This window comes from Palaemon carinicauda, chromosome 35 (assembly GCF_036898095.1).
Source record: "Palaemon carinicauda isolate YSFRI2023 chromosome 35, ASM3689809v2, whole genome shotgun sequence".
Classification (NCBI taxonomy): domain Eukaryota; kingdom Metazoa; phylum Arthropoda; class Malacostraca; order Decapoda; family Palaemonidae; genus Palaemon; species Palaemon carinicauda.
This window is the reverse complement of record NC_090759.1, coordinates 67625714-67653475: the sequence shown is the minus strand read 5'-3', so window position 1 is coordinate 67653475 and position 27762 is coordinate 67625714. Positions and strand designations below refer to the sequence as shown.

At 40.6% G+C, this 27762-nt stretch overlaps 1 protein-coding gene across 2 annotated transcripts in view; it reads right to left on the bottom strand.

The window, feature by feature from the left end:
* LOC137627838 (alkylated DNA repair protein alkB homolog 8) overlaps positions 1–27762 on the bottom strand; it is a 53277-nt gene that overhangs the window by 14410 nt on the left and 11105 nt on the right. For both annotated transcript variants that reach the window (XM_068359246.1, XM_068359247.1), the window contains exons 2-7: positions 26881–27034; positions 23755–23989; positions 10510–10647; positions 7730–7927; positions 7000–7186; positions 6193–6377 (exon numbers count right to left, since the gene is read on the bottom strand). In XM_068359246.1, coding sequence (XP_068215347.1) covers positions 6193–6377; positions 7000–7186; positions 7730–7927; positions 10510–10647; positions 23755–23989; positions 26881–26997 — 1060 coding nt within the window. In that variant the 5' untranslated portion in view covers positions 26998–27034. The remainder of the gene's footprint in view (positions 1–6192; positions 6378–6999; positions 7187–7729; positions 7928–10509; positions 10648–23754; positions 23990–26880; positions 27035–27762) is intronic.

Below are 27762 nucleotides of genomic sequence, written 5' to 3'. Positions count from 1 at the left end.
GTCGAAAGACCGAAGCCAACATGCTCCTGTAGCCCTTAATCGTGGGAGCTGAAAGGGAGCGAACCTTTCTCAGATGTAAAAGAAAATCTGCGATTTGGGCTACAGAGGTACTGGACGAGGACACAGATGCTGACTTGCACCAGTCTCGAAAGACTTCCCACTTCGACTGGTATACTCTAATGGTAGAAGCTCTCCTAGCTCTTGCAATCGCACTGACTGCCTCCTTCGAAAAACCTCTAGCTCTTGAGAGTCTTTCGATAGTGTGAAGGAAGTCAGACGAAGAGCGGGGAGGCTTTGATGGACATTCTTTACGTGGGGCTGACGTAACAGATCTACCCTTAGAGGAAGACTTCTTGGAAAGTCTACCAGCCATTGAAGTACCTCGGTGAACCACTCTCTCGCGGGCCAGAGGGTAGCAACCAACGTCAACCTTGTCCCTCCGTGAGAGGCGAACTTCTGCAGTACCTTGTTGACTATCTTGAATGGTGGGAATGCATATAAGTCCATAAAAGACCAATCCAGTAGAAACACGTCTATGTAGATTGCTTCTGTATCTAGGACTGGAGAGCAAAAGATTGGTAACCTTTTGGTCAACGAGGAGGCAAAGAGGTCTATGGTTGGTTGACCCCAAGAAGCCCAAAGACTCTTGCCCACGTCCTTGTGGAGGGTCCATTCCGTGGGTATCACCTGACCCCTCCGACTGAGACAGTCTGCCAAGACGTTCAAGTCCCTCTGGATGAATCTCGTCAACAGGGAGATGCCTCGAATTCTAGACCATAAGAGAAGGTCCCTTGCGATCTCGAGCAGCGTGAAGGAGTGTGTGCCTCCTTGCTTGGAGATGTACGCCAAAGTTGTGGTGTTGTCTGAGTTGACCTCTACCACTTAGTTTCGAAGACGCTTCCTAATATCATCAAGGCCAAGTGGACTGCTAATAGCTCCTTGCCGTTGATGTGCATGCTCTTCTGACTTGAGGTCCACAGACCCGCGCATTCCCGACCGTCCAGGGTCGCACCCAACCCAAACCCGACGCGTCTGAGGACAACACGTGGTTTGGGTTCTTGACTGCTAGGGATAGTCCCTCTCTCAGACTGATATTGCTGTCCCACCATTTCAGGCATGCCTTTATTGGTTCGGAGACTGGGAATGATACCATCTCTAATGTCTTGTCCTTGTTCCAGTGAGAGGCTAGATGGAACCGGAGAGGCAGAAGGGGTAGTCTCCCTAGTGAGACAAACTGCTCCAGGGATGAGAGAGTCCCTACGAGACTGTTCCAACTCCTGACTGAATAAACGTTTTCTTTTCAGCATTAGTTGGACTTCGAGCAGGGCTTGACTGAGAATCTCCATCCCCAAAAATAGAATAATCTGGGATGGGATCAGTTGGGACTTTTAGGTTGACCACAAGTCCCAACTCCCTGGCCAGACTCAACGTCCAATGTAGATCCTGCAGACAGCGAAGGCTGGACGATGCTCTGAGAAGCCAGTTGTCCAAGTACAGGGAGGCTCGGATCCCCGATAGCTCGAAACTGGTACCCCACATTCCTGTAAACAAACCTCAGAAACGGTTGGGAATCCGGGTGTATAGGAATGTGGAAGTATGCCTCCTGAAGGTCGAGAGAGACCATCCAGTCGCCTTCCATAAATGCTGTCAAGACAGCCTGGTAGACTTCATTGTGAAGTTTGTCTTGACAATGAACACATTGAGCGCACTTGCCTCTTACGTACTCCTGCAGTGAACATGGCTGCCAAATCATGGAGCCATCCCTGAGGGACTTGTTCCTGCAGAGAACGTGGCTGTCAGATCATTGGAGCCATCCCTGAAAGCCTTGTTTATGCATGACATAATTGTACAGCAAAACTTCAAAGGCTCGAAAACAGCTGTGAAGTTGACCTGTAAAATCTTGGAGCGTCTCATGGCCAGGCGCCAGGGAGAGTCTATGAGGTTTGAGAAGTCTATCTGGGCAGAGGCAGGAACTCCCAAGCCGAGAACTTCTCTCGTGTCATATCAGACTCTCGCTCTATAAGCCAGTTTAAAAGAAGGGAAAGCAAAGGCTGTATCCCCCAAACTCCTCCTGGTGATAAACCAGTCGCCTAGCAAACGTAAAGCTCTCTAGGAGAGCGAGAGAGCACTAGCTTATAAAACAACGGCTTCGAAGTAGCTAGGCCTAGTGTAAGCTCTGACGTTTAGGCGAACGAGGAGCAGCAGTTACAAAAAGATCCGGACAAAGATCCTTAAAAATCAGCATGATTTATTTAAAGTCCATAGAGGGCTAAGCAGCTTTAGGCTCCTCTCCGTCTGACAGAGTCCTCAAGGGAATATCAGTAGGAGGGGGAACAGCAACTTCCTCATCTGAAGGAACCTTGGCCGATAATAGCTGAGTCTCAAGCAAGGGAGAGACCTACCGTGGTGGCAATGCTTTACAAGCAGAGTCCACACGCACTGGTGCATTAGTAGCGGACCAGGACGCAACGTCATGTAACTGCTTGACAGTCTGTGAACTGTCAACAACAACAGGTGCGAGAGACCAGGACGCAACGTCATGTAACTGCTTGACAGTCTGTGAACTGTCAACAACAACAGGTGCGTGAGGACGCACAGCGTCCACTCGAGACTGCTTTGACCGCCTAGACTGAGCAGTCAAAACAACTCTAGAATGCGGAGGTTGACGCTCAGCGTCAAAACAAGTCAACTCCGATTGTTAGCGAACGTCCTGAACGTCAACAGGAGCATCAGCAAGTGGCCTAACGTCCAAATGTGGCTGAAAATCCACACGAGACCGCATCGAGTGTGGTTCTAAACAACCTGACTGACGTGACTTAGCTACGCCAACGTCAACAGGACGCACAAAGGAACGTTAGGGTGGCTGAAAGCCTGGATCTCGATGAGATAAACGGCTAGGCTCAACGGACTTATCGGCAGAATAGTCTTCCATAAGGGAGGCAAGCTTATTCTGCATGTCTTGCCGTACAACCCATTTAGGATCAATGGAAATGGTTGCGGTAAGAGACGAGGGTAACGTCTGTGACCGCAAAACCTTGCCAACAAAAAGACTCTCGGAGTCTGTGTTACGCTTTTGTTAGGCGGCGAGCAGTCTTCCGATGACTGCATAGGGTCAGAGCTGTCCTAATGGCTACAACCAGGACGCTGGACCTGTCCTGAAAGGACTGACTTTCGCTTAAGGGCCTCGAAACCTTGTTTCAGGTTTCTTATGCGAAAAGCCTTCGGATGACGAGGAGAAAATCGTCTCTCTCGCCTTATGGTAGGGGTGATCTTGGTAAGATACACCCGATACCATAGAGGGAACGTCTGTTCGCTGATCAAGGCCTCTCGAACCCATAAGTCGTACGACATTACTTCTCCCCTGGGCTTGGGAGCTTGCAAGAGGTCCCGGACTAGGCGAACGACAGGCACGAACAGACGAACCCTCGGTCGCAACACTGATAAAACTTTGCGCAATATCACTTTATCACTACGATTTTCTGTTTTGCACTTATTTCACTGAAATCGAAACTTTTACTGATTTCTACCTGAAGCACGCAATTCTACCCTCATCAAAAGGTAGTAATTGCGAAATCAGTCGTATAATGCAAGCACATTAATACCAGCAAAAAACAGCAAACATATTTTAAGATAAAAAAATCAGTGGCTGGGGAAGAGACTAAACACTAGTTCATTCAAAACTACGTTTTCAATCTCTCACCGTACATTGCCTGGGGACGAGAATAAAAAAACTAAAAACGTTTTATCCTTTCTCCCCGTACAGAGACTTGGGACGAGAGTAACTCGAGAACAACGTTACCCGCTTGAACGGAACGTTTTCTCTCCTCTCTCTCCCTCCGTCTCTATCTCTCTCTCTCTCTCTCTCTCTTGATTTCGCACCTAAGAGAAGAGCCCACTTACGTTTCGTCAAAAAAACATGTTATTTGACCAAAGGAAAAAAAACTGAAAGGTTTTTCAATTAAAAAGTTCCTTTAAAATAGAATTTAAAACATTTAAGCTTTGAAAGAAGAATGAACAAAACGTCAGAATCGATTTACTCTTTCTGCAAAGTGAAACCGTGATACTCTCTCTCTCTATCGTAACGATAGAGCGCAAACTGCGTAGCATAAATAAACTAAACGTTAGTTCATCTTTGAAACAGTACGAAGACTATTCAAAGAAAATCTTTCATAAAATATCTATTAAAAAATATTCATTTAAAAAGTTTTAAATCATTAGCTCTTTAAAAGCTATTTACGATTGAAAGGGCTCAACGTTGTTTAACTTCGGTTTCCAAGTTAGGACCGCCTACTCTCAGGAAAGGTCGCATATAAACAAATCATTAAAATTTATTTTTATGTTTATTATAAATGGAAAGTTAATCGAAGAGGCCTAATAAAGGCGGTGAGATATAAAATATATAGAGGAAAATCTATAATTAATTTATAACGTGATAAGATAATTGCTAAAAGCCTAAACACACTTCTGTCTAAGGGAAGGGTCGGCCATTTAAAAGTCAAAGAAAGTCCATACTCTCTTTGTCATCAAAAATTAAATCTATCCAAAAACGAGTTCAAGATTTAAGATGAAGATAAAACACCTGCACTGCGAAAGCTCAAACCAAAATGAAGTACTTCACCAAATATGTTGAGAAAACTCCAGGTTCTACAGCGAGTATTGATACGTCTTGTCGTCAACGTCGACAGAGAAGAATTGAAGGTTTTGTTTACATACAAGAGTGGTATCTGGCCGACAGTTGGCGCTGGTGGGCACACCCGCAACCTTCATAGCGATCGCTCGCGAGTTTTTTAGTATGTTTTCTGTCGAGCCGCAGAGTTGCAGCTATTATATATTCACCGGCTAAGTTAAATATTTAAAAACTAAATTTTTATCTGACATTTTGACTGGATGCCCTCTGGATATGGATGCCCAGAACCGTCGCTCCTTTAACCCCCTTTCTGTACGCTACTTCCCTTATGCCATTAACTTCTCTCAATACAGGTAAAGTGAAGTTAGAATTTACAGCAATTTACTTCATCTAATTATTGCATTTACTTAATATCTTAAGAATAAGTAGTCTTTAAACATACTGTAGTTGATGCATACAATGTCTTAAATATTGTGTCATTACTGGGACCTGAAATAGACTTGGGTGTCTGGGGCTGTCTTGAGGGGTAGTTCCTTTGTTAAAAGGACAGTTGCCTCCTCTTAGGATGATCCTAAAACACTATATGCAAGTCCAAGATTTGCCTGGTGAACCATATCAATAGTGGGAGTATTAGCACATCGGAGAATTATTCATGCTAGATTTAACTTCTATTGAGGAAATTTAATGACCGTCATCATTGTAGACTGCTATTAGATTAGATTGCGAATTGATTATTTCAATTACCATTATTGCTTACGGGAAAATCTGTTATTTGCCATTTTTGGAACCTGTCTTACCTACTGGAACAAATTAACAATGTATGCAGAGGTATAAAAACGAAAAATTTATAGATGAAAGTATGATTAAAAATAATGATCAATGATCATCACAAAGTTCAAAATAATTTTGTAAGTTGACCATACAAAGTTTCTTACGATTACATTTAAAAATAAATATGCCTATACAGTGGTAAGATTGTATACATAGCTAATTCATTCCACAAAGTAGGACTCATACTAAAAATGACATAAACCTAGCAAATTTTTTCAAGAAATAAAAGTAAAATAATACATTCTTGTAAAAATATTATACTTCATAAGGCAAACTATGCATAAATGGAGTTGTATAAAATATTTTAAGATACTATCTATTACTAAAATGCACAGTAACTACATGAAATTAATTATAATTCAACATCTACTTTACTAAGACGAGTTGATAGCCTTCAAGGCTCTTCTTACTAGCCTTCTTAGGAACCCTGATAAACACACTTACTAAAAATCTACTTAAAATTCATTAAAAACAGAAATTTAAGAGTTAAAGCAGGACTTTTTTGTTGAAGGAGATCTACGAACCAACTGAGGTGAGAACCTTTGTTTACGCATCTAGCCCTACACTAATTCTAAAAAGCAAGTCGTATCCCAAGCAAGATGGCGCTTAGCATTAAAATTCTCTTAAAAAATTGGCATAGCATACAAAATACGTGTTGTATTCCAAAGTGGTCACATACCAAGGTTCTGTATTAATATACCAATAAACCAAAAGAAAGTCATGATATAATTAACCTTCCTGAGCAAATGATGGAGAATCACAAACAAGTTTATTTCCACAATGGCAATCATCATGGCGAACTTTCCGAAAAGTAAAAGATACACGTTCTTGGCGAGGACAAAGCCGAAGACCTGTATCATTCTCTGCACCCCTTATTACATCTGTCATACGAGGGCAAATTCCGTGGGTCCATTCATACCTTTAATGAAAAGGGAAAACACTAAGAAGTGAATAAAGTTAGTGATATATTTAAATGTCATACAAATAGACCAAAAGGATATGAAAAACATTGAAATTTCATAACTCATTAGTTCTGTAAAAGGTTTTACAATCGTGCATAAAATGTACAAAGCACTGCTCACTCAACTTAACTACCATGTAGCAGATCTTTATTATTTACCAACAGTACAAGATCTACAGTGAATTGTACCACCAAAGACTTCACATGGGGAAATATATATATAAAGAAGAATAAAAAACTATCCAAAGAAATAAGAAATCTTACCACACCTTATCTAATGAACTCTTTGTCACATAAAAGCTTGTTTTTCCCTCTTCATAAAAAACCGACACAAAGCACATCTATTTAAAGACAAAATTTTTCAAAATCTTCCAGTAAAAATCAATTAGTTCAGTATTGCTAGATACAACACGATACATCAACTGCTTTAAAAATCGAATTTTATCAAATTTTGTCAAAGACTTTATCGATAAACAGTAATTAAATCAATCTACCTCATAAATCTAAGAAATTTAAGGACTCTAACAAAACCCTAAGGTCACAATAAATACTGACAGGTGAAATAAATCAGAAAACTAACCTTGATGAACCTTTCATTGCACACAGAGACCTTGGTTTCAGGTACACAGCACAGTGAGAAGGATACTGTGAACTAATAGCATTCGCTCCAGCTGCATAACGAAAATCCATCATTATGCCACTGCCCACACTAAGGGATAACACTTCATCGGTGAAAGAGCAGTGGGTATCAACGTGAGAAGGAATTCCTGCAAAGCAGATATAAAACATAAGATGACAGAGATCAAACTTTGGTTTTTAGCTTTGCTACTACCCTAGTGAAGGATTAGCATATTGAAACTATAGACATGTAAATAAAAACTAATTCCATGAATATGGGCTTTATGTATGTTAGATTTGGGTAAAACAAATAAAAAGTTGCAGCCGTTATTCTGTAATAATATGTTATACCCACTATCATAAATCTAGGCATGATTTCATGACTGAAAATAGTTTTGATTTCCTTCCAAAAGATATCAAGATCTATCTACCAAATATGTATTTAAAAATATTCCTTTAGAAAAAGATCCATTAATTGCAACAAAAGGAGGATTTACTTACAATTCAAATATAACAATACAGTATACAAAATTAAGGCCAAATTCTACTTATATAAAAAGCGTTACCAAACTTAGAAAAAAATCTGCATAAAGACATTATTCATACCAATATATCTCTGAACATTTAAAGCCAGCAAAAATGTTATAAAGCCAACTAAATGAATTGCTACATGAAATCAACAAGCAATCTACCTTGTCCAGGAAGGTAACGATTGACAGTCATCTGGTCCGGAACTTGTGGCATGATCCCCTTTTCAACAATTCTATCAAGAATTGCTGACAGCTCTTCTGGGATTCCCTGAGCTAAAGGCCTATCCTTGTCCACTGAATTAGCCCCATACTTGAATTCATATCCAAAATGTCTCACTTGACGATGTTTTAACACACTTCCTGGTGGTGAATGACATGGTAAATATAAACAGGAACTCCCACAGATAAGCCTTCAAATGTATGAAAGTCTCAACAATATAAATATCTGCTAAAACTGCACAACATACCGGGTTCTTATGAAAAAATTCCGAACAATAAGGAAATTATTCGCAAATAATAGCATTGTGCAATAAAAAGTATAACTAAATGGCCTGCTTCCCAATGCAAAGAAAAATATTCTTCATTTATAAATAAATATACTGTAGTATGATTGAACACAATTTCCGATATGATAGGAATACAGTATATCAGAATAGAAAAAAAAAGAAAAAAAAATCAATCTTCCAATGCTACTTAGAAACCATTTAAAGTGTCAGCTGGGTATCTATAACTAAGTGGTTTTGGGTGTTCTCATATTTACGTTATGAAAGTATTTATTAATTTGGAATTATAGGGGATGCAAGGAAGGCATCATTAAGTAGATACTATTACAATATGATTATGTAATCTTTAAAATCTTACATAAGCAGAGAAACAAAAAATGCCTAATTAAGTTATCATAAATAACTTATCAAATAATTTATCTTGCATTCCCCTTACAAGGTTTCACACAGAAAGTACAATACTGATAAATACTTATGTTCATTTAATTATATTACTGACGTACAGTTTTTTGACAACACAGCAAATGCTGTTATCTATTCTTTACTCCAATATAAACCTCACTTCTAGTTGGAATCATTACATGACTTACAATATGCAGTACTACCACTGTTTATCTGAGCCTGTATATCATGGATCACAATACAATCAGCATGCTAACCAAATTAAAATTTCTTTTTTTTAAATCATTGCACTTAAAATATTACATATAACAGCATAAAAATATTCTTTTCTACAGAACGTAGTTTTATTCAATGCATAAAAGAATTAATCTCAAATGATAAAAAATATATTAAAAATTTTAAAGTAATTTACATTTTTTCAAACTATACAAACCTAAGACCTATAATAGGAGTATTATTTCAGAAAAGCTGGAATGGCTGTACCACATACTGAGATACCTTCCCAATCTGGATTGGTTTTTGGTAATGAATCACCTCTTACACATAGGTGATGAGAGATTGGGCAGAGTCTCACGGGACTCCTATTCTGTCGAACCATCTTCCTGGACTTTGACGAAATCTTCTTTTTCTTCAGGGAAGAAGCACCAGCATCAGATGGATCAGCTGAAGACAAGGCAAGGATGGAGGGAGCACTAGAAGAGAAAGAGGAGCACACATGCTTTTTCCTGCTAGTCTTCAAGACTAAGATCTTGAAGGACAGTAATAATTATCCCATGGAGGAAGAGGCCACAGCGACCTCCCCAACAGCAGACGAGTTCACATTAAAGGGCACCACCTTGACCAGTGCCTTCACAGGTGCAGCAGAAAATGGGGATGACACAACAAAGGAAGCCTCAGAAGTCCTGGAAGCTGATATAACGTCAAGAAGGCAACAACTTCACCCCCAAGTCCAGATCATCATCAAACAGTACAGTTGCAGCCGAGCCATGAGGCAGAGGAGTGTTATCTTCACAACAGGAAGGTGATACATTTGCTCTCCGAGGAACACTCAGATAGCGAGTTGAAGGCTCCACCCCTCCCCACAAATTCCTGCAAAGGACACAGTTATAGAGGATTCCGAGGGGGAAACAACAGTTCAAGAATCAGCAGAAAAGAAAGCACTATAAAGCTTCTTAGGCAACAGTTTAGGCATCTCTACCTTTGATACCGAAGAATCTCTTTTACACTTCTTCCTATTTTAGGCACACTCTAACCACTGCAGAGGACTTCTTCCTCTTCTTGGGGAGCTCCTTCCACTGAAGAAGAGACCACATTAGGCACTCATCACATGGGGATGACTGAAAACAGTTATGCCCTCATCAAAAAGCACAAAGCAGGTGAGGATCAACAAAAGGTTTCAACATATACTTGACAAATTTTTTCCTAGAATTATTCGGACACAGTCTCATAATAGTGCAATTTTCCATCCACTGCAAAAAAGGAAAAAAGATTAACACAGCCAAGATTTGAAGGTAGCAAGAGTATGTCTGTACAGCTTGTGGCCGAAGTAAAAAATGTCTGTGTATCTGACTGTCAGGTGAGATGTACTAACCTGGCCACCTCAGTAGCTATAACTACTTTGATAAAACTTTATGGACTGTTCTAGCTCCACCGAAGTCATATTCCTATTGGAAATGTCCCTCCTTGCCAATCTGCTGGACTGGGGTTCAAGGACTGCTCAAGCTCAATAGTTTCTTGTAGTGTCTGCAACCTCACCATCCTTGTGAGGTAAGGAAGGGAGGTTTGGGAAACCTATAGGTCTACCCGCTGAGTCATCAGCAGCCATTGCCTGGCACTCCCTGGTCCTAGCTCGGGTGAAGAGGGAGCTTGGGCATTGATCATATGTATATATGATCAGTCTCTAAGGCAGTGTTACTATCCCTTGCCTCTGCCATTCATGAGTAACCTTTAAAGGAGTATGGATTGTATTTGTGTGGGAACAAATATAACTTTATTAATTTTATAACTGACACGAAGCAAGCAGACACCTATCGTTACCTTCGGCTTTATCATTAGGCCTATCATCCCAGTCAATCAATCTCAAAAGTAATGCCTCTTCTTCAGGTGATATAAATTCCTCTATAAGTTCAAGGCCTGGAGGATGCTCATAACTCACAGATGATGACACGGAAGGTACTGAAAGGTTAAAGAAAATAATTTATTAAAGTTACAAATCATTTAAAATATATGCATATACAGTCATACCTTGGTATAAGACTACTTTAGAATAAGTCATATTATTATGGGAAAAAATGACATGGTATAAGACTTCTTACGTTGTATACAACTTGCATGTTAAAACTTTTAATTGGTTGAGATACACAATTTTAAAATAACTTTTAAGTGAATTTGTTAACTAAATCTGGAAGTTGATTAAAAAAGGCCTAGGAAAATGGTTAAGATCACTATATAAGTGAAACAAGGGGAATAGAAAGTATCAGAATTTCCAATTCTAAAAATACTGGATGAGTCTATCCTTCCTCGTATTCCCTTCCTCACAGGCTATCAACTCCTCTTACCAAGATAAAAAAGTAAAGCTAAATTTCTTATTTATTTCATCCAATTATTGTATGCATGCATTTAAAAGATACATACGAATATTTACAACATAGTTTTATGAAGCAAAATATTGTATTCAATTACTTATCATTAAATATACTGTACTAAGATGGACTCATAAGAAATATAATATTTAATCAAGTAACTTAAGATTAGAGGGGATAATATAACAAAGTTTAAGTTATTTGCATTTTTCATAGCTATACAAGCTTACATGTCTTCAGCATGGCTAAAACAGCCATTGATATCACTAACAAGGTAGATAATGACAGGTGGCAAGTGTATTGAGTAGCCCCACCCATTTTCCTGTAAAATAAAACTTCACTTTTGACCTTCAGTTCAGGACTGAGAAGGTTGGTTGAACTGGGAAGTTCAAAAAACTGTTTACTTATAACATTTGTTATTTGTTCCTAAGAATATGCAAACATTTTGCCCTTTTAAATATGGAGACTGACTTATTGGTAGGGAAGAGTCCCCCCAAAACAAACGGGGTTCTTTTTCTTTCCTGGATTATGCCAGTACAGTATCTCTGCTCCCAGAGAGATGACTCCAGCAACCTCTTATTAGACCATCACAGGGAAGAGTGGACTGATAGGGCCTAACCTGAATTCAGTTATGTACCAGGTACTCAGTCAATACAGGAATCATCCTCCCACAAAGAAGTTATGCAGTCTGGAATGAAATACTTTGCGTAAATTGACCAAGGGATTTGGTAGTATTCCCCCGCCCTCCCCCTCATTAAGGGAGAATGAAGGAGAACTATTACTTATGGAACTAGTTAAATATGACTGGTATTTAGAGGTGGACCTCACCAGCATCAATGTAAGATCTAGCATGTAATAGAACCACCGTTTTATCCCCAAGTGAGGGGAAGGAAAGAAAAAGTAGAAGAGCTTATCATAATACCTTTCATCCTGGCTTACATTAACACGTTATCATATAAAAGATGCTTTCTATCCCATGTGGGAGCTGGGCGAGCCACTGCAAAACAAAGAGCTAGTGTCAGACTTGTGGGTATACTACCTTAAATAGAAAGTGGTAAAGGTTGTTCGGCAATTCCAAATGCCTGCCTTCATCACCTGGCCAACGAGTGGATTTTTTGGGAAGACCTAAGTGGAACAAATAACCCTGACTTTGCAAGGTCTCGTCCAAGCTATTACCTCAACCTATTCAATAGTCGATGCGTATGCTCTTTTCATAGTCTCACAAAGCCAGAAAGAGACCATGTTCATTGATACCTCTTATATGGTTCTGCCAGTGCTAAGGAAGAGTAGCTGACACTTAGGCTTGAGATATCAAGTCCTCTTCAGATAGCACTGCAGAGTCCTTGCAAGACACAAAAGCATCTCCTCTCAATCACCAAACAATGTTTCACGTAGAGAGGGAATGGAGAAGGTCTAAAACCAGTAGTTATGGGTTGACTGGTTCTACGTTTTGGCCATGAATTCAGGCACATAACTAAAGGAGACCTCCAGCCAACCAGCAGCATTGATTAAGACAATCTTGAGAGTTAAATCTTTATTTGGTGACTCTCTCAAAGGCTCATACAGAGTGAGTGCAAGAAATTTGAGAATGCTAGTCATGTTACATTCCAGGAGCCAGAGGTCCCAGGATTGGCTTGAAGTTCCTCACACGTGTAGACAACTCAAACATGGAGGAGAGGTCTATGTTCTTCAATTGGAAGACTGTGCTCAATACTGAACAGTAGCCTTTTACAGCCATAACTGTGAAATGCTTCTCTTGGTGAAGATAGATGGGAAAGTCCATGATCTGCACTAGAATAACTCTGATCAGAGAAGTACCCCTTTAACAATACCAAACATAGAGAATGGCCCAATTTCCCAGGTAGACAGCTGCAAAGGACCATTGTAGGTACCAGGATAACCTCCTTTGCAGTCCCTCACAAAAAGTTTTTTTGCTAAAAGATGTTGGATAGTCTTTAACTGTGAAGTGCAAGCAACTTCACAAAATGTTGGTACCTTCAAAGGTGCAGCCGAGAGAAAAGTTTTTCACATGGGTAGTTCTCTCAGGAACTTGACAATTAGTGCTAACAAATTGGGATACTGCTTGGCTTGTAGACATCTGGGAGCTACCAGTGTCATCTCGAGACCTAGTGATGGCAAATCACATTAAACAGTGGTAAAGCATATGCTTCCAGGTGATGCCATTGGTGTTTGAAAGCATCCTCAAACACTGCTTATGGGTCTGGAACAAGGGAACAATACACTGGGAATTTTCTGTTTAGCCATATGGCACATGTTGATTCCTGGTAACTCGTACAAGGCCAAAAACCTTTCACTATGCAAGGATGTGGGAACAACTCAAACTCTAAAACCTGCACCTGGAAACTCAGTGTGTCTGCTAGTGCATTCCTCTTACTCGGAATATATCTGGAATACACATCTATTGGCTGGTACAGTACAATACCCTCATTTGCATCTACTTTGTCAACTTCCAAATTGACTCAGGGGGACCGTCTGCTATGGTGTTTGACATAACTTAAAAAAAATCGAAAATCATTTTATTGTTTCTATGTATCCAGAAACATGTTGTACAAGCTCTCCAGAGGTTTCAGCCAATTATTTATACAAATAATGAAGATAAAGCCGTCTTTAAATGATGACGTCATCCTTACTGCATCGTCTACATGACTGAGTTTGACAGAATCATCTTTGCATGTTTATTTTTGCATATATATAGTGATTTTTTCACTTATGTTTCGCAATCTCGTACGTCTGGCAGAGATGGAAGGCATTGGTAGAGGGTAGGTGAACGCAAACTACGATCTACGAGAAGACTAGCCAGTTTCCAAAGACATATAGAAGTTATGATGCATGTGTATTTGTTTACTTGCAGTTTGTATGTAGATTGCGTTTTCACACCGTCCCCATGAACTTTATAGCATGGCTAAGGTCAAAGAAAGAACAAAAAGTAAGCAGAGAACATCTAAAAAGAACCAAAAAGAGAGGAAAATATGAAAAAGAGTACAAAGCTGGAACATTCTAACTACAACTCTGGCCACAATGAGAGGCCGCTGGCCACTCATGACACCCTCACACCAAGTGTATTAGTAAACTTAGGGTATAAATACCTCATTTAGGTATTCTTGCTGTAGGAATAAACAATAAAAGTACAAAGTCAGGTTATCAAAATAATGTTATTTAGATTTTTCTAAGAAAAAAGCAAAAATTTAAAGTAAATCTTTGGGAGCTCATAACGGTACATTTTCTCACTTATTTATTGTTCAATTCTAGGAAGAAAGATATCATTGAGAAGAGGAATAAAAATTCCACAATCTTGTGTGACAGAATTTTTATTTTCCTTTTTCTCTTTTTTTCTTATTATTTTGCATCTAGATGAAGAAAATTACAAAAAGAAAATAATTAAAAAAAAAAAGAAAAAGGAAAATTGAAAATCTGTCACACAGAATTATTCAGTTTAAAAAGAAGTTTTGATGGTATGATTTTCAATACAATGAGTGTCATACTAGTAGAGAAAAATGTACCTAAAACTATTTTAAAAATCATGATTTTTACTAATAAATCAAAAAGTTTTTGATCAAATGACTTGAAATTTTTATATGATGAAGGTATTATATATGTCTAAAACATATACAGAAATTGTTTATTTTGAATAATTAGAAAAAAAATGCAGGACATAGCAGACGGTCCCCTAAGATACCATATGATGTTGTAGCTCACAAACAGTACCGAAAGCCTCATTAAACGTTCTTGGAATGCTTGCAGTGTTAAAAACACTACTTGCATCTACAACATGTTGATGTGCAAACACTTGTTTTCTGCTGGCCACACACTTAATGTGACCTAGTCCCCCAAATGGACCAAACCCCTCCTTCAACAAATCTGAGAATACAGTAATTGCTTATATGATGGTGGGACTACATTGGTTAAGTAAAATCAGTCTGTTTCTCAAGTCTCACTGAAACAGGATGGCTAGGGAATCTCTCCACTAAAGGGATCTCTGGAGTAGTCCCCAGCGAGGAACGAGCTTCACTAATAAGGAAAGATGTGTGGGCAAAAAGACTCTGCCTACGTTGAGCTGGAATTCTGACTTGGATAAAAATAGTTGTGCTATCTCTGTGAGGTTGCTGATGCAAATGTCTAATGGAAAGACTATCACTATTGCCGTCTCTATCAGCACACCCACATACTGTACTTCAACCTCTGCTTGGGTGTGAGATTAGACCTATTCTAATCTATATTGATCCCTAGCTCGCAACAAAAGAGGAACAGATGACCTCAATTATGTAACAACTGCCTCTCAGAGGAGGCCAGGACCTGGCAGTCATCAAGATGCTGTACATCAAGAGAAGTATCTTGAGCAAGTGAGCCCAAGCTGACATCAGTGTGAACACTCGTGTGAACACCTGAGGAGCATTGCATAACCTGTAACACAGGGTCTTGAACTGATATAATGCTCCATTGAGGAAGAAGCAGAAGTACTTCTAAAAAGCTGATGAATGGGCACTTGGAAGCAAGACTCTAGATCCACTGAAAGCATGAAGTCTCCTTCTCTGAAGGAAGCCAGTACAGCTTTTTACCATTTGCATCATGAACGTGGTTTGCTGAACAAACTGGTTCAGGGGGGAAAGGTCGATGACAGGACTACAGACCCCAGTTAACTTATTCACTAGGAAGAGTCAATTGCAGAAGCTCTGACATCCATCATGAACGATTTTGAGTACATTCTGCAATGTGATTTCCACCTCCCCCGAACAAGGCTTAGGCTTTCAGTGATGTTGGAGGATACTTTGATAATAAACAAGCAAGCAAGAGTAAGGGAGGGGGCATTCCAGAAAAGGTAGTACAGTAAGTAACCATTCTGAAGGACACTCAAAACCCAAGGTTCACCTCTGTGTCACTGTCAACTTTCCCAAAGGTTTAACAGGCATTGCATTCCCTTACTCACAATAACAGGTGCAGGGAAGTGTCAGCTTCAGATCATGCTGCAAACAAAGCAGTGTGTGTAGATCTATCGCTGGTATTACCATGAACCTATTAGAGCATTCACTCTTTCCTCCCTCATTTAAAAATGTTATTTTCATTAGTAAAATAAATTTTTGAATATACTTACCCGATAATCATGTAGCTGTCAACTCTGTTGCCGACAGAAATCTACGGTCGGGATACGCCAGCGATCGCTATACAGGTGGGGGTGAACACCACAGCGCCATCTGTGGTCAGGTACTCCAGTACTTCTTGTCAACACCACCTCAATTTTTTCCTCAGTCCACTGGTTCTCTATGGGGAGGAAGGGTGGGTCAATTAAATCATGATTATCAGGTAAGTATATTCAAAAATTTATTTTACTAATGAAAATAACATTTTTCAATATTAATCTTACCCGATAATCATGTAGCTGATTCACACCCAGGGTGGTGGGTGGAGACCAGCATACATGTTAACAAAGAAGCTAAGTATCCCGTATTTTATTTTATTAGTTATTCAAAAATAACATAAAATAAATAAGTACCTGGTAAGGAAGACGACTTGAACCATTACTCTGCCTTTATTAAGTACGTCTTCCTTACTGAGCGTAGCGGTCCTCTTAGGATGCTGAACGACTCTTAGGTGCTGAAGTATAAAGGGCTGCAACCCATACTAAAGGACCTCATCACAACCTTTAACCTCGGCGCTTCTCAAGAAAGAATTGACCACCCGCCAAATCAACAAGGATGTGGAAGGCTTCTTAGCCGACCGTACAACCCAAAAAAAGTATTCAAGAGAAAGGTTAAAAAGGTTATGGGATTATGGGAATGTAGTGGCTGAGCCCCCGCCTACTACTGCATTCGTTGCTACGAATGGTCCCAGGGTGTAGCAGTTCTCGTAAAGAGACTGGACATCTTTGAGATAGAATGATGCGAACACTGACTTGCTTCTCCAATAGGTTGCATCCATAACCTCTGCAGAGAACGGTTCTGTTTGAGGGCCACTGAAGTAGCCACAGCTCTCACTTCATGTGTCCTTACCTTCAGCAAAGCAAGGTCTTCTTCCTTCAGATGAGAATGTGCTTCCCTAATCAGGAGCCTGAATAGGTAAGAAACTGAGTTCTTAGACCTTGGAAGAGAAGGCTTCTTGATAGCACACCATAAGGCTTCTGATTGTCCTCGTAAAGGTTATGACCTTTTTAGATAGTACCTAAGAGCTCTAACTGGGCAAAGTACTCTCTCCAGTTCGTCCCCCACCAAGTTGGACAGGCTTGGGATCTCGAACGACTTAGGCCAAGGACGTGAAGGAAGCTCGTTTTAGCAAAAAACCGAGCTGCAAGGAACATGTAGCCGTTTCAGATGTGAAAACTATGTTCCTGCTGAAGGCGTGGATCTCACTTACTCTTTTAGCTGTTGTCAAGCACACGAGGAAAAGAGTTTTTAATGTGAGGTCCTTAAAAGAGGCTGATTGGAGAGGTTCAAATCTTGATGACATAAGGAACCTTAGGACCACGTCTAGATTCCAGCCTGGAGTGGACAACCGACGTTCCTTTGAGGTCTCAAAAGACCTAAGGAGGTCCTGTAGATCTTTGTTGGTGGAAAGATCCAAGCCTCTGTGGCGGAAAACCGCTGCCAACATACTTCTGTAACCCTTAATCGTAGGAGCTGAAAGGGATCTTACGTTCTTTAGATGTAACAGGAAGTCAGCAATCTGGGTTACAGTGGTACTGGATGAGGAAACTGCATTGGCCTTGTACCAGCTTCGGAAGACTTCCCCTTTAGACTGATAGACTCTGAGAGTGGAAGTCCTCCTTGCTCTGGCAATCGCTCTGGCTGCCTCCTTCGAAAAGCCCCTAGCTCTTGAGAGTCTTTCAAAAGTCTGAAGGCAGTCAGACGAAGAGCGTGGAGGTTTGGATGTACCTTCTTTACGTGAGGTAGACGTAGAAGGTCCACTCCTAGAGGAAGAGTCCTGGGAATGTCGACCAGCCATTGCAGTACCTCTATGAACCATTCTCTCGCGGGCCAGAGCGGAGCCAACCAACGTCAGCCGTGTCCCTTTGCGAGAGGCGAACTTCTGAAGTACCCTGTTGACAATCTTGAACGGCGGGAATGCATACAGGTCGAGATGGGACCAATCCAGCAGAAAAGCATCCACGTGAACTGCTGCTGGGTCTGGAATCGGAGAACAATACAACGGGAGCCTCTAGGTTATCGAGGTAGCGAACAGATCTATGGTTGGCTGACCCCACAGGGCCCAAAGTCTGCTGCAAACATTCTTGTGAAGGGTCCACTCTGTGGGGATGACCTGACCCTTCCGGCTAAGGCGATCTGCCATGACATTCATATCGTCCTGAATGAACCTCGTTACCAGCGTGAGCTTTCGATCTTTTAACCAGATGAGGAGGTCCCTTGCGATCTAGAACAACTTCCACGAATGAGTCCCTCCCTGCTTGGAGATGTAAGCCAAGGCTGTGGTGTTGTCAGAGTCCACCTCCACCACCTTGTTAAGCTGGAGGGACTTGAAGTTTATCAAGGCCAGATGAACCGCCAACAGCTCCTTGCAATAGATGTGAAGTGTCCTTAGCTCCTGATTCCATGTTCCCGAGCATTCCTGTCCATCCAAAGTCGCACCCCAGCCCGTGTCTGATGCGTCAGAGAAGAGACGGCGGTCGGGTTTCTGAACAGCCAAAGGTAGACTTCCTTGAGAAGAAAGCTGTTCTTTCACCACGTGAGAGTAGACCTCCTCTCTTCGGAAACAGGAACTGAGATCGTCTCTAGCGTCATGTCCTTTATCCAGTGAGCCGCTAGATGATACTGAAGGGGGCGGAGGTGGCGTCTCCCTAACTCGATGAACAGGGCCAGCGATGAAAGTGTCCCTGTTAGACTCATCCACTACCTGACTGAGCATCGGTTCCTTCTCAGCATGCTCTGGATGCATTCTAGGGCTTAGTAGATCCTTGGGGCCGACGGAAAAGCCCGAAAAGCTCGACTCTGAAGATCCATACCCAGGTAGACAATGGTCTGGGATGGGACGAGCTGGGACTCCTCAAAATTGACCAGGAGGCCCAGTTCCTTGGTCAGATCCATAGTCCATCTGAGAATCTCCAGACAGCGACGACTTGTGGGAGCTCTTAAAAGCTAGTCGTCTGACGGAGCCGGACACAAGATCATGGTACTGCTGCACAGTCTGTGAACTGTCAACCATGGGGAAGCGAGGAAGTACAGCGACAACCCGAAGCTGTCTAGACTGTCTGGGTCGTACAGACAACTCCTTATCGGGTTGCTGAGGTTGCCGCACTGCGTCACAACAAGTCACTTCTGCTGGTTGTTGAACGTCTTCCCAGTGACACACTGACTCCGTAAACAAAAAATCCTCTAACAAGGACTAAGCTTGGACTGCATGTCTTGCAACAAAGCTTAAGGTCTATGGGAGCAGGTGTGGTAACAGACGGGGTTAGCGACTGAAGTGGAACCATTACCCTCCCTGGAAGCATGTTATGCTTAAATAAAAGTCCATAGGAGGCTAAGCAGCTAAAGGCTCCTCTCCAAATGACAGAGTCCTCAAGGGAATATCAGAAGGAGGGAGAATAGCACTTTCTCATCTACAGGAACCATATCCGAGAAAAGCTAAGTTCTCTCAGTGAGGGTTTCACTGGTGCAAAAGCAGCAGACTAGAAGGCAACGTTATGAAACTGCTTGACAGTCTAGTGAGTTGGCAACAACCAAAGATGTGTGACTGAGGAGCATGCGGTAAGTTATGCAGAGCATGCTGTATGCAGAGCATGCTGTATGCAGAGCATGCTGTATGTAGAGCATGCTGTAAGGTAAGCAGAGCATGTTGCATGGCGTGCGGCTTATGCTGCATGGGATGAGGCTCATGCTGCATGGGATGAGGCTCATGCTGCATGGGATGAGGCTCATGCTGCATGGGAAGAGGCTCATGCTGCAAGGGATGAGGCTCATGCCGCATGCGTTGAGGAGGATGCCGCATAGTATGAGGCTCCTGCCTCATGGGTTGAGGCGGTTGCCGCATAGCATGAGGCTCCTGCCTCATGGTTTGAGGAGGATGCCGCATAGCATGAGGCTCCTCATAGCATGAGACTCCTGCCTCATGGGTTGAGGAGGATGCCGCATAGCATGAGGCTCCTGCCTCATGGGTTGAGGAGGATGCCGCATAGCATGAGGCTCCTGCCTCATGGGTTGAGGAGGATGCCGCATAGCATGAGGCTGCCTCATGGGTAGAGGAGGTTGCCGCATAGCATGAGGCTCCTGCCTCATGGGTTGAGGAGGATGCCGCATAGCATGAGGCTCCTGCCTCCTGGTTTGAGGAGGATGCCGCATAGCATGAGGCTCCTGTGAGGTTCCTGCCTCAAGAGTTGCGTCTGCCTCAAGGGTTGAGGAGGTAGCTGCGCAGAGAGAGGCTCATGCTGTGAAGAATGCGGTTGCTGCATGCGTTGAGGCGGCTGCCTCATAGCATGAGGTTCCTGCCTCAAGAGTTGCGTCTGCCTCAAGGGTTGAGGAGGTGGCTGCGCAGAGAGAGGCTCTTGCCTCAAGAGTTGAGGCTCTTGCCTCAAGAGATGAGGTTCTTGCCTCAAGAGTTGAGGTTCTTGCCTCAAGAGTTGAGGCTCTTGCCTCAAGAGTTGAGGTTCTTGCCTCAAGAGTTGAGGCTCTTGCCTCAAGAGTTGAGGTTCTTGCCTCAAGAGTTGAGGCTCTTGCCTCAAGAGTTGAGGTTCTTGCCTCAAGAGTTGAGGTTCGTGCCTCAAGAGTTGAGGTTCTTGCCTCAAGAGTTGAGGTTCTTGCCTCAAGAGTTGAGGCTCTTGCCTCAAGAGTTGAGGTTCTTGCCTCAAGAGTTGAGGTTCTTGCCTCAAGAGTTGAGGCTCTTGCCTCAAGAGTTGAGGCGGTTGCCTCAAGAAAAGTGGAGGTTGCTGCATAGCGCTGGTACCTGGCAACTCCCAATGCGGCAGCTCACGCATGGAGGCAGGAGGAGCCTCAACATCATACGTCTGGCAGGGTGGACTGCGCAGAGGTGGAGGAGCGCTCGCAGGAGGAGGTGTGCTAACCTTCTCTGCCTGAAACTCCTGCATCAACACCGCAAGCTGAGACTGCATTGTCTGCAGCATAGACCACTAGAGTTTAAGAAAGACAACAACAAACGGAGCTACTGTCCGTTGAGACTGAGGGTCTAAAACAGCTGGTGCGGCAACAGACGGAGTTACTGCCTGTTGCGATACCACCTTGCCTCTCTGGGAGGTGTGCAGTTGTCGTACTGCAGCAAGTCCGAACTGACCCAGTGCTAATGGCACCACCTAGGAGTTGGACTTGCGCGGAAGGGACCGACTTGCACTTAAAAGCTGCAAGATTTGGTCCATGGTTTCTGCGAGAAACCTCTTCCGCAGACGAGGAATAAAAGGGCTCTCTCGTCTTTGTGTGGGTGGGGTGATCACGTCGGCTACGTGAGTTGGTAACACCCGAAACCACGGAGGGAAACGTCTGTTCGTCGATCAAGGCCTGATGAACCCATAAGTCCTTCGACGTTACTTCTCCCCTGGGCTTGGGAGCTTGTAAGAGGTCCCAGACTAGGCGAACAACTGGCACGAACAGACGAACCCTCGAACGCAACACTGTAACACTTTGCGCTTATCACTTTATCACTTTTGATTTTCTGTTTGCACTTATTTCACTGAACTCGAAACTTTAAGTGGTTTGTACCTGAAACACGCAATTCTATCCTTCATTAAAAGTTAGTAATTGCGAAAACAGTATTACAATGTAACAGAAAAACATAATGAAAGATAAATAATTCAGTGGCTGGAAAAGAGACTAAACACTAGATCAAATAAACTACGTTTAAAATCTCTCACCGCATAAAGCCTGAGAACAAGAATAAAACTCTAGAAACGTTTACCTTCTTCCCCTAAAGAGACTAGGGAGAAGAGCAAAAACGATAACAACGTTACCCGCTTGAACGAAACGTTTATCCTCCTCTCTCTCCCTCCGTCTCTATCTCTCTCTCTCTCTCTCTTGACTTAGAACCTGAGAGATGAGCCCAATTATATATATCGTTAAAACATATTATTGTTAAAGGAAAAAAACTGAAAGATTTCCCAAATAAAAAGTTCCTTTATTAGAATTAAAACCATTTAAGCTAAGAAAGAATGAACAAAACGCTAGAATCGTTCTACTCTTACTGCAACGTGACACCGTGAAATACTCTCTCTCTATCGTAACGATAGAGCGCAAGTTGAACGTTCTGAACGTCAACAACTGCAGAGACAAAACAAAACGTTAGTTCAACTTTGAAAACAGTACGAGACTATCAAAGAAATTCTTTCAAAAACATTAAAATAGCATAATATGTTAACAGGTAAAAAACGAAATGACGGGCTCAATGTTAATTAACTTCGGTTCCAAGAAAAGACCGCCTACTATTAGGAAAGGTCGAATATAAACAAATATAAAAATTAATTTTAATAAGTTTATAATAAAAGGAAGTTAATCGAAGAGGCCTATAAAAGGCGGAGAGATATAAAATAAATCTATAACTTTTGTTAAGCAAAATCAAGAAAGAGAGTCTATACTCTCTTCGACACCAACACTTCCGTCTAAGGGAAGGGTCGGCCATTAAAAGTGAAAGAGAGTTCATACTCTCTTCGTCACCAAAATTAAATCAAAAATTAAATCAAATTAATTCCAAAAACTTGCTAAGCTAATGATAAAGCTTCCTGAATAGCGAAGGCTAAACTCTAGAGCAAATACATCACCAAATCGTGAGCAATAACTCCAGAATCAACAGCGTATCCATGTAGGTCTAGCCGGAGGCACGACAGAGGAAAAATTGAGGTGGTGTTGACAAGAAGTACTGGAGTACCTGACCACAGATGGCGCTGTGGTGTTCACCCCCACCTGTATAGCGATCGCTGGCGTATCCCGACCGTAGATTTCTGTCGGCAACACAGTTGACAGCTACATGATTATCGGGTAAGATTAATATTGAAAAATATCATACTTCTTTTCCATAATGAGGGCTAGGCTAACATTCAACCACTCAAACTGCAAAAGATAAAGATGCAACAGTACATCTGTACTTGTTCCAGCTCAAAACAAAAGCAAAGTCTGCTACAGGAAAGTGGACAAGACTACTTAACCCCACTCACCAACTGTCGTTAACTACCTTGTAAATGATTTCAACCAAGTTCCAGCTCTGCTAAAGACATTCTCGATTTTAAAGGACTAAAGGGCTGAATAAGTGAAGAAACAACTATTGTTTACTCTCAAAAATATATCATGGAAACCAAAACATAGCTGGTAAATAAAAGATAATCGTTGGTCAAGTTTTTCTAGGGCACCCTGTACCAGTCTATAATAGAAATTACATTTGATCAGATAAATGGCTAAAAAATGTATAGTTCAAGGATTATTTTTTGAGTTATTTCAATTTCAAAAACTATTGCACAAACCAATATGCAGTATTCCCTTCCAGTCCCAGGTTCTATGCTAAAAAAAAGTCCTAAGGATAGTTCTAGTCAGATGTGAAAGCTGTAGCATTACCCAGAACATAAATTACTGGAAAAAGCTGCCCAAATAAAAAAATTCCTTTCGATATTTGAAAGGACATCATATAGAGTACCATACCTATTATCGTACAAGAATTTAGCAAATTAAATGGAATGAATAAGAAAAATTTACAACACTTGTTTTACAACATACTGTAAAACTAAACTTATTTAAATATTTACCTCTGTCAACAAAAGTCATGTATAAAGGTGTCCCAGATCCTCTGAGGGTCTGTAAACCATTTGCTGCAGATACAATTACCAAAGCTTCCTCCTCCTTTGAAAAAGAAGCAAAGCTGTAGGACTTTCCTGGAATAAGTGTAACTGCTTGCAATCCAGAGCCAATAGCAGTAATGAGTTCTGTAATGCACACTTCATCAGCATTTGTAGTCAGTCCTGCATTCCCAATGAAAACGAACTGTTGGATATGAAACTCAATAAAAAACTGGACAGTGAACCTAGATAGACTTAAAAATATTCTGATTTTAATACATGAAAATATAATCTGTCATGAAATTAAAACCTCTCCTTATAAGAACTAAAATACCATTAAGTAAAATGTTAATGTTAATAAAACCAACATAGGCAATGCAATATGGTATACAGAAGAAACTGGAAAAGACAAAAGAAAACTCAGTCGCAGGACTTAAAAAAAATATGATCAAAACATAAAAATAATCCCTCATGAATTACCTTTAACTGAAGAAGTAATTCAATTACAATGCACTGAGTAAAAATAAAAATTTCTTAATCAGTGATGGCATTTCAAATCTAAGTTTGTATTCATGGCAACAAGGGAAAATTTCACACTTGTTCTAATTCATTTTAGTATAGCATTTGCCTTGCATAACCTTAAAACTATTAGAGTACAGGTGGTCCTCGCTTAACGACGTATGCGGTTAACGACAACTCGCAACAACGACGGACTTTCAAATTTCAAAATTACCGCGGTGCAGTAGCAGCGCCGTTATGAGCGTAGCTGTATGACGTCACATACGTACGATAAGTAAGGCTTTAATGTATAAAAGAGGAAAAAAGTAAGAGACCCCATTGCCGAATGATGACGAAATGACCAAACCTGGGTTTTTACCACCATAGATTTTTACAATCTTGAGATTCGCTTACCGACGGACACACAGGAACGAATTACCGTCGTTAAGCGAGGACTACCTGTAATATCTGAACTCTACATCATTAACTGGTTCCAAGAGGGCTACATAGACTACTTTCGACATAGGTCGGATTTATGTCTGATAAAGTGACTTGAGCACAAATAAGTACCTATTACCTGAAATCATTAAATAAAAACTACATACATTAATAAGGTTCCTTGTAAAGCAAAGTACTGTACAATACAGCACTTAATCATCATTTACAACTTGGAAACTGACGTAAGGTCAGAAAATACGATGTAACATGGATTCTATTTTTATCTAATGTTTAGAAACGTAAAGTCAATATTGATGTATGTCGAACCAACATAAAGAGTGGTATGACTGTATAAACAGTATAATCTTTCTGACTTATATGCAAGAGGCAGTGTTCTTCATCTCATTCACTATTTATTTCAAGGAGTTGGCATTAGAAGAGTTTTAGCGAGTCTAGATATGATGAATGAGGTTACAAAAACAGAATCTTCTGGAAGACTTTTTGTTTTGTCTTTACCAGTAGTATGATTGTTATACAAGAAGAATGTATATTACAGTGTGAAAAAATAATGCAAATAAAGCAACTTTTATTACAGTTTCTGTCTCTACCCAAAAAAGAGAAGTAAAGTTGATGCTAGCAATAACTGACCTTAGAATAAGAATAACAAAAACTGTACATTTTTTTCTCCCTCTTGGTGTTTTTTACAGTTGTACCTAATCCAAGGGAAAACATACCTGCCAAGTCATAAGGGGTAAGTAGAGGAGAGTGTCCTCCCGGGAAGAAACGCAAACGAAGTGTAAGATTCACATAAATGATGTTGAGCCTGAAGTTCAAGCTCTCTCATTAACTCTTTTATACAGTATACCACATGTGTATTAGTGTAATATACATTTGGTAAAAGTGTACATTTACATTCGAACCTCGGGATACAGACTCATCTGTAGGTGGAAGTGTTCCTCATTGCTTTCTGCTGTTAAAATGATATTTCACAAAGATCTCCAGTCTCTGCCAGCAAGTCAGGGTGAGCGGTGGGATTATGGATTGTTGATCTAGTTACTGTTAAAGGACTTCCTGGTTTTGGGTCACAAGACTATTTGATCCTGGAAGGCTTTTAAGACCAATGCATTTGATTTTGTTTTTTTTTTCTTTTGAGAGAGAGCTGCATCAAATACCATTACAGTACTACACTATATATTTTCTTTTTAAAGTACAATACTTTATTATTATATCTATTCTATTCATTATTTTTTAGGGTTCAGGGTGTTTAATTTCTGAAATAAATCCTACTATCAGTGCAAACTTTATGTGAAGAGGAACATCTACCTACGTATGAGAAAGGGTAAACTGTAATTACGATTTAGAGTATTGTACTGTCATAAGATTTTTGTTTCCTTTCTTTTTCATGAGCAGTGGTAAAATAAGGAACTTGAAGTGCACTCTAACCTGGATGCCATGAACTAGTGTTCAATACAATCAGCCTGTCTGCTTATAGACTTTCTAGGGTTTTTCAATTCCATTTGAGAGGCCTCTTCCTTTGCTCATTTTTTCTCTATCAACAAAGTAAATTTTTCCTTTGCAGTGTAAGAGGATTGGTCTACAACTTGTGGGGAATACAACATCTTTAAAAGATTATCAAGTCTTCAATTAAAATCAGATAGCGGTAAACCAAATGAATAAAAAATAGACATGAAATTTATGATGGTTCTTATACTCCATCACCCTAAGCCCAGTGGTGAAACTAAGAAAAACATAAGAGTACAGTTTTGTATCTAAGTCTACAAATAGTATACAGGTATATCTATCCAGCATTTAAGGGTTTTGGCATATGTTAAATATATGTTTTGAATTATATCTAAATATACAGTACCTAGTAACAACTTAAAACACAACACAATAAAAGGTACTTTCCTGTTATTGCCTCACCACTAATTTCCGATATAACCCCAATACAATATTATACTATACTATACTACAACCTAACCTAATATCAGGAAATTAGTGGTGGTGCAATAATAAGAAAATAGTATTGGGGTTATATCAGAAATTAGTGTATAGGTTAGGTTAGGTTATAGTATTGGGGTTATATCGGAAATTAGTGGTGGGGCAATAACAGGAAAGTACCCAATAAAGTATTTAAAGAATATAAGCAAATAAATCTACCTTAGTTGGCTCTTCTGAAGATTGAATATCAGGATAGTCTTTTTGAAGTATGGTAAGACATCTTCCAATTTTTCTTTTAACTTTACTGGGCTCCTGCTTCATGACTGATGACTTCATTATTAAGCCTCAAAGAGTAGCATTGCTTAAGGTAGGCCTGAAACAAATAATTAACATGTATAGCACATACTGACATTATCACTAGGATAAATATGTTATTTTGATAATAAAATAAATTTTTGAATATACTTACCCGGTGATTATATAAGCTGCAGCTCTGCTGCTCGACAGAAAACTCTACGTTAAAAATCCGCCAGCGATCGCTATGCAGGTAGGGGGTGTACTTCAACAGCGCCATCTGTCGTGCAGGTACTCAGTACTCATTGTAAACAAAGAACTCAATTTTCTCCTCGGTCCACTGCGTCTCTATTGGGGAGGAAGGGAGGGTCCTTTAATATATAATCACCGGGTAAGTATATTCAAAAATTTATTTTATTATCAAAATAACATTTTTCAATATTTAACTTAGCCGGTGATTATATAAGCTGATTCACACCCAGGGGGGTGGGTAGAGACCAGCAATAAATGTTTACATTATTATGAGCTAAGGATTTTTTATTTCATTTTAGCAGTTATCAAAATAACAAACATAAAATAAATAAGTACCTGGTAAGGAAGTCGACTTGAACAATTACTCTGCCTTTTTAAGTACGTCTTCCTTACGGAGCCTCGCGATCCTCTTAGGATGCTGAGCGACCCCTAGGATCTGAAGTATCAAGGGTTGCAACCCATACTACAGGACCTCATCAAAACCTCTAATCTAGGCGCTTCTCAAGAAAAGAATTTGACCACCCGCCAAATCAACCAGGATGCGAAAGGCTTCTT